Here is a 19,726-nt window from a genome sequence, read left to right as displayed (position 1 = left end):
CCAGTCCGGTGAGTCGTTTGCCTTCTGAGATCTCGCGAGAATGTACGCGACCTTGAGCGTCACTTCCATAATGGCTGAAGATCCTGGAGGAGCTTTCTTTAATTCCACCCTCGTTTTTATCGGTTTTTCGTTACCTCTGCTGGAAAGATGGCAGGGCAAACAGCCTCGATAAACGGCCACAGACCCCCGCTCTCGTCATGCCCAAGAAAGGGAACCGAAAACGGCTGAAATTTAAAGCCGAGGATGTTTGCTCGGAGTCAGGTAATACAGCGAGGCGGGCTGATGGCTTATGGTGTGATGTGTGCTGCGTATAATAGCGAAAGTCCACTTTTATGTCAACTTAATTTCTTGTATTCCTTCATCTTCACAGTAACTGTGGCTGACTATGCCAACGCCGATCCAGCCATCGTGAAGTCGGGAAGAGTTAAAAAGGCTGTTGCCAATGCAATTGAAAAAGAAGGTAAATTTAGAAATACTAAAGTCAACATGAATTCATGGTAATCATGGCGGGACAGCCAGTCACTCGCATGAGATAACAGCAGAGTACATTAGTATCCGCCCACTTTTTCAGCAGAGTTGGTTCCAGAATTAATTTTTTCCCCCGTTCTTTTTTCTCATAGTCTTTAGCATTACAAATTTTTTTTTAAACAAAAAAGTTTCAGAAAATTGGGCATAACAACACTGTGTACTTAAAGGCTTTAGTGAGGGAAAGACCTACAATCCCATGAACTGTTGCATAAAGCATAATCTAATTAAACTACTCACTATAAAAATGTTGATTGAATATGGAAAAGTATATTTTAAGTTCATTGCAAAATATGCATTATACACAAAGTATTTTGAAAGCGCAGAGAGACCGACTCTTACATCATTCGCAGTGCTTCCTGGGAGTGGGCAGAGCGAAATAGCTCTTTTGTCATGTTTTATTTGTTTTGACTGTAATTGCTGGAATTCTCTGTACAGCATCATGGGTAATGTAGGTTTTTACCACAAATTCCGCTGTTAAACACAATTATTTAAATAATAAAATAATGCAGGCTGATGGCTTTAACAGAAGCATATACCATTGATTAGCAACCTCTGCGCTCACAGTAGGTCTATCTTTAATGGTTTATAAGTTATCTTTAAAAATCAGTTTCCCTATGGAGAAAATGAATTGTATTTACTTTCAAAACCCGGCTTGTGCACTATAGCAAACAACAATGAACCACAAGAATTTCGTCCAATCGATTTCTGATGGACAAAATCAAGTTCTGCCCTAATTTTTTTTCTTGTTTGAGAAGCCGTTTCACTCAAATATACATCACATTAGAGAAGAAAAGACTATCACAACTTCTCGTTCATGTCACATGGAAGCCCAAAAATAATGCTTTGATAAATCGTGACATACGGAGTTAGAAATTCAGAATTTTGTCATAATTATGACTTATCCCATACATTTTCCTTTTTATGTCTTAATTTTTTCGATTAATTTAATTTATTTATATATCATTATTATGATTTACAAAAGCTTGCCATGCTTACTTCCAATCTGTATGAATAGAATATAAGAATTCGTAAAACTGTAGGTGAAAATTACTCAGATGATCTTCTACTTATAGCAAGATTCTGAAATGCACATCCACTGGACACTTTTCTATCCCATGAGGCTACAGGGCAAGATTTGATATTTGTGAATGGCAGTGAAGCAACGCAACTGATGCTGTGGGGTAACACATGACAGTGACAGCATGACAGATGTCCAAATTTCATTCATGCTACACATTCATACTAATTAGAACATGCTTATTTAATGGTCGCAAAGTAAGTTTCAAACCAAATTTAGAACCTACTTTACAGTAGGAAATCTTTAGCGATGATTTTCTTTCCCCCCCTTAAGGCACGCGTTTATCGCCGACGTTTAACGCCTCGGGACTTAACAATGGGCGCCAATGTGAGTGTTCACACCGACACGCAAAACGCCAGGCGTAAAAGCGTCATTTTAAAAAAAACGCCTCTGGTTCGTTTTTTTATTTTGACGCGGCGCGTAAAAAACTGTCCGACCAATGAGATCGGCGCTTTTGTTCACGTGCCTGGAGCTGCTGAAGTGACAGTAAAACACGACTTGGTGGCGCTCAAGCACAAAACGGTCTTGCCGAGCACACATTGATACGAAGAAGAAGTAGTAAGTAGACAAAGAAGAAGATGAACTGCTAATGCTGCTTGCCAGTTAGCAAAAAGTGTGTGAATGGTTTTGTCCATATACATAATATGTCTATGGTTTTGGCAAGCACGTAAATACTGTCTCTCTTCTCCTTCTGTGTGACAAGCGAGTGTCAGAGGCTTAAAGTGCCGCAGCACCACCTTGTGTACCGGGAGCGCATCGACTGAATGTGCACGTTCACTCGGCGCAACGCCAGTGGAAATCGCTTGGGTGTGAACACTCAAGACGCGCCGAAAAACGCTGGCGATAAGCGCGCGCGATATTCGTCCCGGTGTGTACAGGCCTTTATGTAGTGGAAATGGGCTTCCGTTATGAGAATAGGAAAAAATGATGTGCATACAAACATTTAAAAACATTGTTCATAGGATCATTTCAGAATCTGTCACATTTAGGATAATTTTACATATGTCTTTATAAATGAGGCCTCCGTATAATACAGCTGCTCTTAATACACCTGCCTGTAATTTACAATGACCACAAACATCTTTAATCAGCCTAATTAGCTGACTCGGGTGTGTTTGATTAAAACTGAAACTAAACTCTCCAAAAGTCTCCAAAAGCAAGACTGAACACTTCTAGTTCAGACTAGAAGATGCTGTTATCAGACAGAGATTATCAGTATAAATTGCTATGTATTTATTTGACACTTTAAGCTAAAAAACACCGTGATCTTTATTCTTTTTCAGTGAAATTACTCCGTGGACTCGAGGCATCTCAGGGTCCTGTGCAGGAAGTGCTCTCGTCTGCAGTCGGTGTGAGTAACGCAGCCCATGAGAGCAGTGACGAACTGGACTCAGAGGAAGGGGATGAAATCAAAGGGTCCCACAAAAAGAAAAACAAAAGACGCAAAGGTAACCGCAGGGCATTTGGCCAAGTGAGTTTTCTAATTCAGAGTTTTCCAAACTGATGTTCGGAACTGCTGGGGGTTTGTGAGGTAATGAAAAGACACTTACTTACTAAAACACAAAAAATAAAACGACGAGTAGAGAATTTTTTTTACACCTATGTCATGTGATTATTCACTGACATCAGAGGACTATGGAAGGATATCGCGGACAATTTTCAAAAGGAATTGCAAATGGTATTTGCAATTGCGTTTTCAATTTGTGGACGCATAATATGTGACACAATCCAAACGCAATTGCAAATCGCGCATTACCATTTGCATTTTCGTTTACGCAAACGCACAATGACTGCCAAATTTCAAATGGAAAAGCAAAGTCTGTTTGCAATTGCATTTCCAATGTCTTGCAAGTTATGACCCTGCCATTTTGGAATAGCAATAGAAAATCACCTATTTGCTCTTTTATTTCCTCCGTGTCCTGCCACAACCTGCACAAAATTCAAATGGAATCGCAATCCTCTTTGCGTTTGCATTTCCGATGCCTAACACAGTCAACTGTCAATCAGGCTTGAGGGCGGGGTTTATTGATGTAGTCGGAAAGTAGGCCACGCCCTCAAGTGGTGGAAAACCAAGGACTTTTTCATCATTATTCATTCCTAAGAACATGGGGAGAAATATCCAATGTGTCTATTTAGCAAAAACAACAAAAAAGTCATAAAACTACTGTGTAGTTTTTTGCACTTCAAACAAAGCCAAATACCTGGAAATAGACTATTTATCACCTTCCAACCAAACAAAAAGAAACCAAAAGAAGACTGCTCTGGTTGCAAGCAAATTGTCAAGAAGCAATTAAGATAGGGATGCTTTAACCGTTGACCAAAAGTAAGAATTTTGACAGATTAATATACAGTTAAACGGTTTAAAATGTGTATATATATATTTATTTATTTTTTTAAGGTTTTTATTTTTATTAAATTATTTACTGCATGGTTAAAGCAAAATATGCTAAATTCGGTTTAAAAATCAGTTCAATATATAATATAGGCCTATAATCTTTTAAAATAGGCCTATCCTTTTATTGAACCTGGGGCAAAAAGACATTTTGAAAGATTTCACCAGCTGGTACTTTCGGTTTTGCCGCGGAGATCCTTGTGATAAATAAATGTGTTGTATTTATGATAATCCGTGTAGATTTCAGTTGACGAAAATAAATAATAAAAGCGTGATAAGTCACGAAAGACAACTGAATTACTGACAGGATGCTGTGCGCGTGTTCCGAGCGCAACACGGACAAGCGTGCCCAAACGGCCAAATAAACACAGAAATAGGCTATATCGAAATGCCAAGTCGAGTATTCACATAAACACAGTAGATGTAAGCACTGTGTGCGTGCACTGCACACACACACAAATTTATAACCGGACCTCAAAGTGAAAAATGTTAAATTAATCTGATGAGAAAAAAAATGCCGGTTCTTTATAAGATTCAATCTGATTTAGTAGTTTTTCGTTTTGTCATCTTAATGTATTAATTATTTAGAATAAGTGAGAAATAGGCTATTTAGTATTTATTTATTTTATGCTTTTTATTTATATTACTTTATTATATATTATTTCAGTTTTTCTCTGTTGTCAGAAACGCTGCAGGTGCGTGAAAATTTGTGTGAATCCAGGTTCTGTTGTTGAGCTGTTCTGTCAAATCTGTTAAATGTCAAAATAAAGATACAAATATAGTTCAATGAATAGGAATAGGCTACATATGATGAAAATAATAATGTTGAATAAAATGAAATGAAGAAGAAAATCAGATCATCAGAGGAGGTAGGCTACGAAACGAACATGAACTGCGATTGAATGTCACTAATGTAGTTTTCTTTTCTTTTTTGATCGCTTGGCTCTTGAGCACAGAATCGTATGGACAACACACAACTCACATCATGTCAAGTTTCTATAGATTTTCTGATTTTAACTCATCATGATAATTTACTGTGTCGGGTGCAATATGATGATATTCGTCTGATATAGGCTATAGCCTACCGAATGCAGTCATGTCACTTTTCTTACTTGCTGTTTTTTTTTCTGGTTGCAGGTGAACATACAATCAGTTCTGCATTTTGACTTTGTTTGAACTAAAGAGTTTAAACTTGTTTTTTATTACAAAAATAGCCAAATCCCCCGTTTTCCACCACTTGAGGGCGTGGCCTACTTTCCGACTACATCAATAAACCCCGCCCTCAAGCCTGATTGACAGTTGACTGTGTTAGGCATCGGAAATGCAAACGCAAAGAGGATTGCGATTCCATTTGAATTTTGTGCAGGTTGTGGCAGGACACGAAGGAAATGAAAGAGCAAATAGGTGATTTTCTATTGCTATTCCAAAATGGCAGGGTCATAACTTGCAAGACATTGGAAATGCAATTGCAAACAGACTTTGCTTTTCCATTTGAAATTTGGCAGTCATTGTGCGTTTGCGTAAACGAAAATGCAAATGGTAATGCGCGATTTGCAATTGCGTTTGGATTGTGTCACATATTATGCGTCCACAAATTGAAAACGCAATTGCAAATACCATTTGCAATTCCTTTTGAAAATTGTCCGCGATATCCTTCCATAGAGGACTGTAAACATGCAAATGTGTTATGGTTAGTTCACCCAAAAACATTACTTATTCACTCTCATATAGTTCCAAACCTATATGGCTTTCGTTCAGCTTCAGAACACACAAGCATGCTTGAGCTTTCATTTACCAAATATCAGTGCTCTATGTACGTTCACTGATCAATGTTTATATGTGAATAAAAGCTTAAATTATATCTGAAACCTCTGGATTCATATGGATTTCTTTTACAATCTCTTCATGAAAGTTCTGAAGTGAGTTTTGGCTGAATAGACCTTCAATAGAGGGATAGTCATCCTTCAGGTTTCATTAAAAATATCTTTATTTGTGTCTTATGGGAACAACACAAGGATGAGTAATTTATGACAGAAGTTTCATTTTTGGGTATACTAACCCTTTAACTTTAAATATAACTTCATCTCAAGAGGTACTTCATTCTTTATTTAGGTCAAAAGGGGTTTGGCTGACAAAACATCTTTAATCAGCCTAAATAGCCTAAATATACAAATTCAAATGTATTCTGATATTATTTGTTTTCTTGCTTGTTGAGATTAAGTAAACCCTGTCATTATTACCCTGTCAGAACACAGTGAAAGCATGGATGGAGAGGAGTATCCCATTGATATTTGGCTTGTGCTTGCTGCATACATTCGACCAGAAGACGTCTGCAGATTCTCTTTGATCTGCAAGAATGCTTGGACTGCCACGTGCACAGCTGCATTTTGGACACGACTCTACAAAAGGTGCGCTGCCAAAAAAAAGCACTAAACATATTTAGTAAAATTGCAACAGTTGGTCAATTTTATATTTCTCCATAGTCCCCCCACCCCCCCTCATTAAAGCTGTTAAAGGGTTAGTTCATCAAAAAAATTTAATTATCCCTATAATTTACTCATTCTCAAGCCATCCTAGGTGTATATGACTTTCTTATATTATATTATATTAAATATAATATTAAAAATATTATATTTAAGTTATATTAAAAATATCTTGGCTAGGGTTGTGCTGATGGACGATATTATCTATTGCAACCTATTGGAAAACGCGGATGAGTCATTAGTTGGGTTAGTAAAATAACGAAATGGTTTTTAAGTAGAAAATAGTATTTATGTAAAGAGATATAGTAAAATACAAATATTCATATTTACATGTAAAATATATATTTAAGTAAAAAGTTCTGGCGGGAGAGTGACCTCTGACCCGCCGCATGATGTATTGACGAACACAGAAACACAGGGGATAGAGTAGAACAAAACACAGATCACAAATTAGAAGTCTAAAAGTCACCTAAGCTTACGCTTCCCCAACATCCAACGTCATACACTAGGTCAGAGGTCACTCACCAGAACTCGACTTGTGTACAGCCGTTATCCGAAGACGGTGATTTATAGCTTATAAAGTTATAAATATGGATATTTATCTTAAAAAAGCTTGGCTTCAGAAGGCCTTTATTAACACTCTGGAGTCGTATGGATTACTTTTATGATGAATGAATGCATTTTTTGGGATTCAAAATCTATGGTATCCTTCACTCCCTTTATAAAGCTTGGATGAGCCAGGATATTTTTTAATATAACTCTGTGTTTGGCTGAAAGAAGAAAGTCATATACACCTAGGATGGCTTGAGGTGAGTAAAGGATGGAATAATTGTTGGGTGAACTAACTCTTTAAGTAAAAGTCCCTTTTGTCTTTCTCCCATTTTTCCAATACTTTAAAAAAAAGTTTATAATGTTGTGAATCACCCCGTAGCTGGTTGGTTTTGTTCATGTCTTATTACTCTTTAACAAAGACTTTTTTTATAATGTCCTATGAGAAAAATAAATGGGAAAGATAGTTTCAGAACCAAGCCTTCTTTAAATGTGTACTGGTACTGTTGTGCACTATTAGACTTATCTGTTTTTCCCATCCAGGGCATTTATGCATGACTAAATGCCCTCTTGATGTGTTTTTTTGTTTTTGTTTGTTTTTTACCTTTCCCCAGGCACTATAATCTTGATGCAGACCTCCCTGATCGCCTTCGGCCTGATTCTATTGCAAGGATGCGTTGTCTTCGTGCCCGTGTGATTCGCTCGCTTTTTCACTTATATGAGCCCTTTAGCTTGCGGGTTTCCAAAAGCCCTCCTCTTCCTGAATCTACACCTACTACACTCCTCAATTCCAAGGTTTGTAGATGTACTTTCTCTTTTAAATCCACATAATGTGAGGATTTTTCTGTTGATGTATTTCTTGTTCCTCCAGTGTTTATTGTTTTGGATCAACAAAGTGTCTGGAAGTAGGTCAGAGCCGATGTGGGAATTCAACTTCAAGTTTGTAAAACTGGTATGCCCACAACAATATTGTTGTAAAAGCAGAATATGAGATGAATGCATTGATTTAATTCCCTTGTACTTTAACTTTCAGCCAACCAAGGGCAAAAATGGATGTAGTATGGGTCTTCAGTTTCCCAAGCAGTATAAAGATGTTCACACTAATCCAGACTCAGACTGTTATCTACTGCGGGTCACTACCCTCAATTTCATTTTTACTTCTGTTGTGATGGGCATGACATTAACTTTGGTGAGTGATGAGTCTATTTAACGTGTTATGATTATGTATTTATTATATTGTTGAATTACAGGAGGATGTCTGTATGTAATCCTGTTGCTAAATCTCTAATCAACTGGGATAGTTCACCCAAAAATTTTCATTCTGTCATTTACTTACCCTCAGGTTGTACCAAACCTGTATTGATTTCTTTCTTCTGCTAAACGCAAAAGATATTTTGAAGAATATGGGTAGCCAAATAGGCTATTTGGTTCATAGGCCCCCTTTTATACTATGAAAGTCAATGGGGCCCATCAACTGTGAACTATCCCTTTAAAGGGTTAGGTTACCCAAAAATAAAAATTCTGTCATTTAATTACGTACCCTCATGTCGTTCCAAACCCGTAAGACTTTCGTTCATCTTTGGAACAAAAATAAAGGTATTTTTAATAAAACGCCTTCTGTCCCTCCATTGACAGGTATGCAACTTGACGCTTCAAAAAGTTAATAAAGAGATCGTAAAACGAATCCATATGAATTGAGCGGTTTAGTCCAAATTTTCTGGAGAGATTCCATCACTTTAAACGATGAACTGATTAAATTATTATTATTATTTTTTTTATAAACCTTTTTTCAGGAAACATAAGCAGAAGCTTAACTGAACCTGCTTGACGTAGCTGTCAATGGAGGGGACAGAAAGCTCTCAGATTTCATCAAAAAGATCTTCATTTGTATTCTGAAAATGACCGAAAGTCTTAAGGTGATGAGACACGGGGCAACTTTTGAACAAAATGTTGCTGTCAACGGGCAACCAAGTGAGACACGGCCCACGACCAATCTAAAGTATCCAGATAGAAATTTGTTGCCCATTTTCAATGGGAAAGTGCCCAAGCAACATTGCTCAAAAAAGTGTCCCCATGTATCATCACCTTTAAGGGTTTGGAACCACATGAGGGTGAGTAATTAATGACAGAATTTTCATTTTTGGATGAACTATCCCTTTAAGCCTGGAATACACAAAATGACTTCTCAAGGGCAAAAACTGGGCAAGAGTTGATGCCAGTCTGCAAATTTTTGTGTGTTGTCGTTGACCGATTTCACAGAAAATCATGATGTATGATAGAAAAGAAAAACAAAAACATTACTGTGTCTGAAATTGCATACGGTGTAGTAAATACTACATTTGTTTTTAAACTTAATTTGTGACCGTGAAAGTATGTTCTATATATTGTGAATGTGTGTGTGTATTGAGTGAAATTCGGCCAGTGTCAGTTGTCGCTTTAAAGCCATTCACAACTGCCCTCCCATAGTAAAGTGTCCATTGAATGCGCACTTTAGAATCTTGCCGGAAGTAGTAGGTCATTCGGGTTCTTCATGATTTTAGACGGATGTCACTTGATATTTGTTGTGTTGAATCTATAGCCTCAGAGGATCTTCAGCATTGTGTTCTTTTTAGAGAGTGTTGTGAAAGTTATGTAAGCTGATGCCTAGCAGTGTAGACCAGCTGAAGTTGCCACATTCATTTTTACTTGCATTTTCACGAGAAGTCATGCTGATGTCATAAATGACAATGTATCCTTCATTCCTTGTCTTTCAGTTCACCATTAATGTGAGCACGGACATGAGACACCACCGAGTGCGCCTGGATTTCCAGGATTCGCCAGTCATTCGAGGAAAGAAACTTAGGGGTGAACAGGGGGTGCAGGTAGTGCTGGACCCTGTCCACAGTGTGCGCCTCATGGACTGGTGGCACCCTCAGTACCCCACATCTTCATATAATTATTAGACCGATCTCAATTACAGAAATATTGCAGAAGACAATTCAGGCCTGTTTCAACCAATCTAAAGTCCTCAGTCGGCTTGGCAGTCACTATTTGTTTTTCTGTTTAATTTTACGCTCTGCATTTAGTGTGCTGCTTTTATGGACACTTTAGTTTGACCAGAAGTCCTAACTCAAAAGACATTGTAGGAGGAAATTGCCTTTTAATAGTTTGTTTAGCTGCCATATTTAATTTGACAAAAATGAAAACAACATGGGATGTTTTCTAGAGGGCGTTCTGAAAAAATTCGGAAAATTCCTGCCTTGCTTGAATTATCAAATTCCAAGTGCACTGAACAAACTTTGCTTGCCTCCCTCAGTTTTTGTATATGGCTAAATTAATTGTCAAATTAAATATGACATCTTAATCCGAAGTATATGGTGTGCTTTTCTTTCCTTTGAGAGTGATTTCAGCATCAAGTAATCATAACAGTTGCATAGTAGGATTTGCATGACTTTAATCTTGAATCATATGTGAAATATTTTTTTTTCTTCTATAACATCCCAAGCGTCTCCTAAACTAGATTTTTCTCACTCTGTCTCTGCAAATTTGTGATTTTGCCAAACTGGATGAACATTCAAATCTATAAAAAAAAATCTTGGTGTTCAAAAAGCAGTTGTAGCGTAACCCATTTTGAATAACTTTTAGATTGGTGTTAGATTTAGGGAAGGGAAAGCTGGAATTTCACGTATTCAGTTCTTTCTTTGGGGCCGTTATGAGTTCAGCTTTGCTACTGTACGTGATTGCCTAGTTAAAGTGGTTCTAATTGACTGCATTGGCGAGGGAGTTTCTATGTGTTGTAGATATTAAAGTGTCTTAGTTAAAAGAATGATATTGTTGTGATCGAAAAGTTATAGGTAAAGCCAAAGTTATTGTGATCAAATATAGAAATTTGTCAAATAAAATCTGATTTTGTTTAAGCCCTGGAGCATTTTGATTTAGACCGGAAAGTTGCATCAGAAGGCACTGATGTTTTGTGCTATTAAATAAGATGAGCCGTAATCTGTGTTTTGTGGTTCTGTCCTGCGTGGGAAAGTATGACACCCGGTGGGCCAAGCTGAAACAACCTCTGAACCCAATTACTGAATTTATACAAATGCAGTGGCGTTTGTCTGATTATGTTGCTGGGTTTTGATTGTAATACCACTGAATTACACACTGTATGATTACATACTTGCTGGAGTAAAGAACAGCTGTGCATAAAATGCCTGACAACTGAATGCAACAACTGACCAATCGCAATGAAGAAGAGATCTGTGTAATGAGTAAGAGATATATAGTCAGCGCCTCCACCTCTTTCAATTTTTTCAGTCTGGGTTAACTGGGGCATTATCTCTTAATTTATAGGCAGTACATGATTATAAATAATAGCAAAACAAAAAATATATATAATCTACTTACATTTGGGATAATTATTTTAAATGTAATGTTTACAGCCATGAAATTGCAAAATTTAACTGCAGATTTTTTACTTTTTTTTTTTTTTTTGCGCTCCGAAACAGAATTATCAAAGGTTTAGCGCCTCTGGTAATCAGGAAAAAGAGGGGGGGTTCAGGAGGATGGATGGGGGGGGGGGGAAACTAATATGTATATACATAATTATACACTGTACACATGGAACATTTTGGATTATTTTGATTTATCTATCTGACAGCACTAATATATGTATGTATGTACACATACATACATGCACCTATTAATACACTGTTATATACGTTTACAGTCATCCTTTTACATTGGCTGAACTGAACGACATTTCCCACAATGCACTGTGCGCGCTGTGATTGGTTCCCTCGGCTGCTGCGGCTGTCACAAGTGCCTACAGGTGACTGGTGTACAGCGCTGTCACATCACAGCGCAGTGAGAAAACAAATCGCACATCACACAGGGGAGTGAGTTCTGCTGAAATTATCGAGAAGTTGTAAACGGTGCTCTTTCGCAGTTTCGCTTCCATACGAATGTAGAGGGAACTGATACCAGGTCGGCTTGAAGTCTGCACAACTGCCGCTCCTTTCCAAAAAAAAACTACGTCCCAACTTTGTACTTTCTGACCTTCAGCGGGTAAGTGATACAGCCCATTGCGCTCCACTCTTGTGTCTAAATAAGTCTGCCTCTGCTTGAGTTGCATTCATTTCCAGCTTATTCCATAGCGACAGTGTTTACATATATATTTTACATGTTAACAATAGACAGAACCGCGGTTGGTGCGTATGCTTTTCGTTTTTTTGAAAGTCATTGACTTGCTGGAGGGAGAAGTGACTCAACTGTATAATCATAAACTTAGTTATGCTTGAAATCATTATGCCTTAAATTCAAGTTAAGTTGTCTGTGCGCCCTGGCGTCTTTAATTCTGTTATTGAATATATATATATATATTCATTTCTGGTGCTGTTCACGAGATAAACTTATGTTTATTGACGTAACGTATGGTTAATGCAAGTCGTATGCGCTTATATTGTTGGCGCTGAGCCATATAAGCTACTGCTGATACCCGATCTGCTTAAACTCTCGAAATATGTATAAACAGCGTCTTATGTAATGCGCACGGCGCAGCGCAAACCGCCACATATGCGGCCCCTATAAAAGTTACGCTATTTACACATAATGTACAAATATAGCGTCCAAGTTATTTATAGGCATCATAAGCAAGGCATCTGAATATACTTCCTAGTCTATGTGAGACCATGACAACTTCAGTATGTCTGTAGATCTGTATCAGAGAGCACATTAACCATGTTAATATGCACGTAGTTTTCATAAGTTTAATAAGAATTCAAGCATTTTCTAAATAAAAGTACTCATTAAATGATTTTATATGGGCATATTATTAATGCAGTAGTAATGTATATATTCCAATGTTAATCTGAATGTCCTTGTGCTTGTCAAATGCAGTCATTACTTTCAGTATGGTGACATAATCACTGTCTGGTGAACAGTCATTATTTTTTTATTGTGTCACTTTATTCTGTTACTAATACTAACCACAAATGTCAAGATGATCTATTTGAGAGTTGTAATTAATAGCTAGGTGTTTTTATGATAGCATTGGTTCAGTTTATTCAAGTATCCGATAACCCACACAAAAACTGTACATAGCTACAGTATAATCCAGTATTTAGATTTAGTCGAGATAAAACGTGACCAATGTATGAAGGTTTTTGCCTCAGTGAAACTGATAGTATCAAGTTAGTCCATTGTTTGTTTATTATTGTGTAGTTAGTACACAAACCTTCACCAAGGAAAAGTAATTTGAAAAAAAGTGAGGAAATATTGATTTATTTATTTTTTTTTTCATTCAGCTGATGCAATATTGAAAATACATCTTTACAAAAGCCTTTTGTCACCAAAAAATAGCCTACTTGTGTTGTGAGAATTAGACCTGGCAGGATGGTTGCGTTTAACTTAACTTTTTTGATCCTGTCGACTTTCACACAAGTGGAAATTTCTTCCTCTGGCTCTTGTGTTTCTCATTAAATTGAATGGGCCTGTCCAAACGTTCCCTCCGCTGCTTCTTGTAGTTCAGCTGAATCATCCATAGGATAAATTTTCTGACATGCCAGAAAATCAAGTTCACCCGCAGGTCATATCAGACAGCAGCAGAAAGCTGAAGGCTTTATCTATCCTCTCTGATGGTGAGAGATAAACACATAGTCTTGTCGCAGGTGTGGCACCACAGCCTTGTCCATCACACGCGCCGACACACGTTTGACGTGTCATCCAAACAAAGTCAGTGCATTAGGCGGGAGTTATGTGTCTGTTTTGATGCAACTGAGTGACTTGATCAGATATACACAGAGAGGAAGACAGTATGGCTGATGAAAGGTAACTCCTGAACACTCACCTCTCCCACACACCCGTGGACACACAAACAAAACACCCAGCAGCGAGGACAACGGTAAACACATTTGTTACTGCGCATTTGGGTATTTGGGTTGGCTTGCTGTTGCTTTGTTTCCATTACGCTGCTTTTGAGTCAAGCATTTTAGTTGAACATAAACTACACTTGTGTTAATTCTAGACATGACCCCGTCGTCTGGACTTAAAATGAGCTGCTACTGAAGGTACTTTAGTGGAACAATATGTTGGTGTACACAAATGAACAATGATTAAAGGGGTCATGAACTGGCTTTTTAAAAAAATGTATACTGTAGTCTGAGGTCAACTTATGACGTTTGCGTGTGGTTTTTACATTCAAAAACATCATAATGAATAAGTAATAGGCTATTTTCTGCCCTGGTTTTGAGGCTCTCTCAAAAAACGCTCAGTTTTTATGGGCGTGCCACACTGAAGACTTGGAAGTAAACGCCCACGGCTAGGATTGGATAAGATTTGCATATTTAATGAGCTTCAGCTCCCCTGTCAGTACATGTGGGAATTGTTTTGAAAGCGTGTTGGGAAACGGCAAACGGAATGAATCGCCCACAGGGCTCGTAAAATGTCTTTATCAAACAAATACAATGATTCATCTCTCATCCACCCACGATTGATTGGAATGTTATTTTTTTTTATTAACGTTACTTGACCCGCCTGATCGATGAATATAACCGTAAACCATACACACACACACACACGCCCGCGCACCCTTCAAATATCAAGTCAAGAGAGTGAATAACGCACATCAAGAAAGGAATGTTATTTCACTATTTAAGATGCGTTAAGATACGTTATGGTAGCCCGTCTGGAAAACACATAGCCCCGGGGCGTTGGGCTTTGCGAGCACTGGCCCATAAACATGTCAGAGTCTGATCACGAATCGCAATGAACCACAACACCACAAATAAAGGATTCTTCAGCCTTTGGCAGTGTGCTAAGGTATGTTCAGTTAGACATGTACACATAATCAATACTATCTGTAACAATGCAATCCTATCACATATAAAAAAAAAATGTTTTACTCACATTAGTGTGTTGCTTCATTCATTCATGTAATCTCATCCTGTCTGCAAATCAAGTCTCTTGTTTACAAACGAATCCGTGGTTAAATGAAGGAACAGAGTGAGCTGGGGCCTATACCATGAAGCCGGTTTAGCTGACTAGCTAGATATGTTTAAGCTTAGTTTGTGCCAATCCTGGGTTTTAGGTACCATTAAAGTGGTTTGGCTTTTAGCCGTGTTCATCTCCATAGTAACTTACTCTCCACGGCTAACCTGCTCCAGGGCAGGTTATGTTCTGGATAAGAGATCTCATACTGAAATTGGACCAATCAGCTGTGAGCAAAGTGACACATATCTGATGCAATAAAGTCACTCCCCCTTTTTCTACTCCAAATTAAAGGTAACTATAGCAAATGGTTTTTAAAGACTAAAGCGTCTGGCTTTTAACAATGCTTATTTATAATAATAATACTTGAATGATTTAGATATCATTTATATAATTATACCCTTATATATTTTAGTTAATCAATCATTAATAGGCACTTAGTTAAAATTAATATTAATAGCCTATATAAAGGTCATACAAATAAGCTTTAAAATCAATAAATAAAGCTATAAAAATGACTACATGTGATCTTAAATGTTCAATTCTCTCTATATATCAACTAAACTAACTTCATAACTTTTACTTGCATTAACGTATAAGATATTTCTTTAAGTTATCCTCTTTCATAGACAGCTCTTTTCTTCCTGTCTATTTGTTTAAATTCTTAATATTTTTCAATCATGTAATATTCTGCAGAAGAGAGAAATGAATCTCAGTTTTACTGATCCACAGCGTGTGATTGGCTGTTCACTACTGATGTCACAGCTAAACTCCTAAACTCCGGATCAAAGCCTGAGTTGACAGAGAAAGCTGATAATGAGCATCATGGGACCAACAAAGCCTGAATAGATTGGTTTGGTTTTGTCAACTCAAAACTAATCCTGTAACCCTGAGGCCCGGTTTCACAGACAGGGCTTAGACTAAGCCAGGATTAGGCCTTAGTTCAATTAGGACATTTAAGTAACTTTTATAAACGTGCCCAAGAAAAAAACATTACTGGTGCGCATCTTGAGACAAAACAATGCCACTGACATATTTTAAGATTTGTCAGTGCAAGATTCTTTCAGTTAAAACAGCTCAAACATGCATTTTAGTCTAGGATTAGTTTAAGCATTGTCTGTGAAACCGGGGGTATGTTTGTTAAACTACCATCATGGTACAGGCCCCTGGATTCATTAAAAATAAAGTTCATCCATGCATTCATAATATTGGAATCCGAATGATGCATATGCGGTATGTTTACTGCTTAGAAATTCAAAGCGGTTTAGCTCCATGTAGGCCTATGTCATGTCAGTGGCACGAGTCGGTGGGCGGGGCTAATGAATTAGGTGTTGTTCTTTTTCTTTTGAGGCAGTGTTTCACAACAGGATGACGTCAAGGTGTGGCATATTCTGAGATCGATCGTTTGCTGGGCCTGGTGTCAGTAAAAGCTTTTCTTTGACTAACAAGGACGTTTTCAGCTCTGAAAATTACAGGATATTTTTATATTACTATGACCTTTTATATATCAAAAGCTCAAGGGAAAGTTGATTTCTCGATTCATGGCCCCTTTAAATTCCTTACCCTTTTCATGTTTAGGCTGTGATGTAACAGTCAAAAGGAAAATTAAATTGAACGACTGTTGTAGTCTATAATTTGATTGAATTCTAATTCAGTATTGTTTGGTTGAACAACTAGCGCTCTGTTCAGGCCAGCACTTTAAAAACTAAAAGGTCAAGATGTGCCTTTTTTTAGCCAACTCTTGCACCAAATCATGTGCCAAAAGCCTGCTTTGTAGATGTAACCCTTTCCTGTAAATGTGAAACCAAATTTTGTTCCTCTCTGCTTGTTTTCACAATGCTACTCTGAGGCGATACTTGAAGCTGATGGAGCGTGGAGAGAGAGAAAGAGCAGTGGGCCATTTAATGCAACAGCTGTTCTTAACAATGACAGAGGCATTACTGACTGAGAAAGCAGAATGCACGATGGACAATACAGCTCTCTGTTTTGTTTCTAAAGCCTGGTGCACAGATTTTGGCCATGGTTTTGCTGTCTGAGAACATTTTCAGGAATTGTAAAGGATTTCTTTGGTTATGAAAAGTCTGCAGTCTTGGTCAGCTTAGCGTGACCTGGTCATGTTTTCTTGTCTTTTGCGATGACTCTTAGCCTAAAATTCTGCATGGAATCAAAATGGTCCCTGTTTGCTGTACTTTGTTAGCTCACATTACTAGTCTTGTGTTGAATTATGAATCACTGCAAGTTAATCCGCAGACAAAAATAGTGTCTTTGTAATCTTTAATCAAAATTTGAACATTTGCTCCCCCTCTGGAATAGCGTTCCCTCAGCCCGATGGACTTCCAGTGGCAAGTTCATATTGGATTCAAGTGTTTGCAAACTTTGACACATTAATTCGCAGAGCCGACCAATAGGCTAGCAAAACTTTTGGTTCGGCAATAAACTCTGTGTAGGCAGAGATCTGTAACATCTGATGCTCATTCTGGTGGTGTCTACTTTGGCCAGTTTTCAATAACATGACAATGCAAAATTATACACATTTTCCATAAAGAAGCTGTTTAGAATGCAGTTATTTAGTAGTGGTCTTAGGTCACCCAAAAATGAACATTGTGTCATCTACTCACCCTCATGTTGTTCCAAACCTGGAGTGTGTGCAAAGATATAACTCATTGGTTAACTATACACTCACCTAAAGGATTATTAGGAACAGCATACTAATACTGTGTTTGACCCCCTTTCGACTTCAGAACTGCCTTAATTCTACGTGGCATTGATTCAACAAGGTGCTGAAAAGTTTCGCCCACAGGACTGCCGCATACTGGATGTTTTTCCCTTTTCACAACATTCTTTGTAAACCCTAGAAATGGTTGTGCGTGAAAATCCCAGTAACTGAGCAGATTGTGAAATACTCAGACCGGCCCGTCTGGCACCAACAACCATGCCACGCTCAAAATTGCTTAAATCACCTTTCTTTCCCATTCTGACATTCAGTTTGGAGTTCAGGAGATTGTCTTGACCAGGAACACACCCCTTAATGCATTGAAGCAACTGCCATGTGATTGGATGATTAGATAATTGCATTAATGAGAAATTGAACAGGTGTTCCTAATAATCCTTTAGGTGAGTGTAGTACGATGCATCATTGGACAAACTCTAGTCAGGACTGTTTCCTGAAACTGTAATAACATGATCATACCTCTGTGATTTATATCACATTGGTTCACCAATATTGGACTGTCTTAATGACATCACACTTTATCACACTTAATGACGTTATTACTGGTGAAGGAGTAATAACTTCTGCTAATTCATCTTTTCGAGATCTCTGACATGCTGCTGTAACAAACATGCAACAAAAACAGTGAAGTATACTCTAAAAAATGGTTAATTGGCTTGTAATCATAGGGGAACCACTGTGTGCTATATAGCCGCTATCTTTAAAGATGCTATACAGCACCACGTAGAACCATAGAACCACCCAATTCTCCTCCTCAGATTTCAGATCTGTTACTCACTCTCATATGTTTGATATGAATGGGAATTAACTACAATGGCAAAAGCTGTTTTGAATCACTTGTATGCTTTTCTGAGGTCAAAAAGTCTTGTGTGGGGGCCCTGGAATATTTCCTTGGGGGTAAAATGTTAAGAACCACGTTATCTCCAGGAAATACACTGTATTTTAATGTTGTTTTAAACTTTAAAGAATTATACAGTGGCTAATGGATTCTTTATATGGCAGTGGTGCTATAGCACCTTAACCACCCCAAAGAACCACTGAAGAACGGCTAAAAGAACCACACTGGGCTTAACAGGTTCTTTATATGGTAGTGGTGCTATATAGCACCTCAACCACCCCGAAGAACCACTGAAGAACAAATTTTTTTGTGTGTATTCATTATGTGCCATGTCATTTAGCTTTATTTGATTTATTTTAGTTCCCTTGCGCATTTTACGCACTTGTTGCCCACTCTTTAAAAATGGTGCTGATTGTTGACTAAAATATATAGCTTAAAATGTATGCATATTTAAATCGAATGAAGGATATAGCATATACTGAATGTTAGCTTGCTTATTGTGCTTAAGAGTAGGATCTATTTAAGTCCACACGTCATTTAACAAGAAACTATGCTTCTAACCACAGGTCGAGAGTTTGCGATGCTGATTGCGAATGTTCATTGGAACATGGTTGTTTGGGAAACATGCCCCTTACTTTGACTTTTTTTTCTTTCTTTTTTTTCAGTCAAACAAAAAATGAAATTTTGATATTTTTCTTTTGTCCATACAATAAAAAGTCAATTGGGTCCACTGTTGTTTTGGACCCCAATGACTTTCATTGTATAGACAAAAACATCTTTTGTGTTTGACAGGAATAAAAAGGTTTGGAACGGCACGAAACAATGTACATTTTTAAGTGAACTATCCCTTTTAAACCTCTAGCTGTAATGTTATAAACCAACTATTGAACACAATTCTCAAAAGGACCTCATCATGTAATTTGCAACAAATAATGTATACATTGCATAATAGTTCTGTTCTCAAATTCATGACTTCAGACAGCTGTTGGTGTGCAATATAACCTGAAACCAGACCAGGCGGTCCTGTTCTTATGTATACAGGAGCGTAATATCCTGTTTAACTTCAGCCTCATCCTTACTGTATGCAATAGCAGAGAGTGAAGATAATGTGATCAATGCTATGCAATGCAATGATCACTGCTTGGAGAGTATCGTAGTTAGATATTCTAGA

The 19,726-nt window shown here is 37.7% G+C and overlaps 2 protein-coding genes across 5 annotated transcripts in view; both read left to right on the top strand.

The window, feature by feature from the left end:
* Nucleotides 1–61: 61 nt before the first annotated feature.
* Nucleotides 62–10,926, top strand: tmem183a (transmembrane protein 183A). Its single transcript, XM_079844605.1, has 8 exons — nt 62–261; nt 371–460; nt 2,890–3,054; nt 6,247–6,406; nt 7,645–7,825; nt 7,902–7,982; nt 8,064–8,219; nt 9,784–10,926. Exons 1-8 carry the CDS (start codon nt 198–200, stop codon nt 9,970–9,972), a joined length of 1,086 nt encoding a protein of 361 aa, XP_079700731.1. The 5' UTR covers nt 62–197; the 3' UTR covers nt 9,973–10,926.
* Nucleotides 10,927–11,837: 911 nt separating this feature from the next.
* The window catches only part of tfeb (transcription factor EB), a 44,482-nt gene continuing 36,593 nt past the window's right edge, over nt 11,838–19,726 (top strand). The window contains exon 1 of one of the 4 annotated variants that reach the window (XM_079844603.1): nt 11,838–12,067. The gene's annotated coding sequence lies outside the window, so the exon portion shown is untranslated. The remainder of the gene's footprint in view (nt 12,068–19,726) is intronic. The other 3 variants (XM_079844601.1, XM_079844604.1, XM_079844602.1) reach the window with 3 other exon arrangements.

The sequence above is a fragment of the Gobio gobio genome (assembly GCF_949357685.1).
Source record: "Gobio gobio genome assembly, chromosome: 19".
In the NCBI taxonomy this organism is placed as follows: Eukaryota; Metazoa; Chordata; class Actinopteri; order Cypriniformes; family Gobionidae; genus Gobio; species Gobio gobio.
The sequence above is the reverse complement of the archived record's forward strand: the minus strand, read 5'-3'. Positions and strand labels throughout refer to the sequence as shown.

Coding starts and splice junctions, on each gene's coding strand:
- tmem183a (XM_079844605.1), top strand. CDS start 198: ATGCCCAAGAAAGGGAACCGAAAACGGCTGAAATTTAAAGCCGAGGAT. Junction 6,407..7,644: donor TGGACACGACTCTACAAAAG/GTGCGCTGCCAA, acceptor ACCTTTCCCCAG/GCACTATAATCTTGATGCAG. Junction 7,983..8,063: donor ACTTCAAGTTTGTAAAACTG/GTATGCCCACAA, acceptor TTTAACTTTCAG/CCAACCAAGGGCAAAAATGG.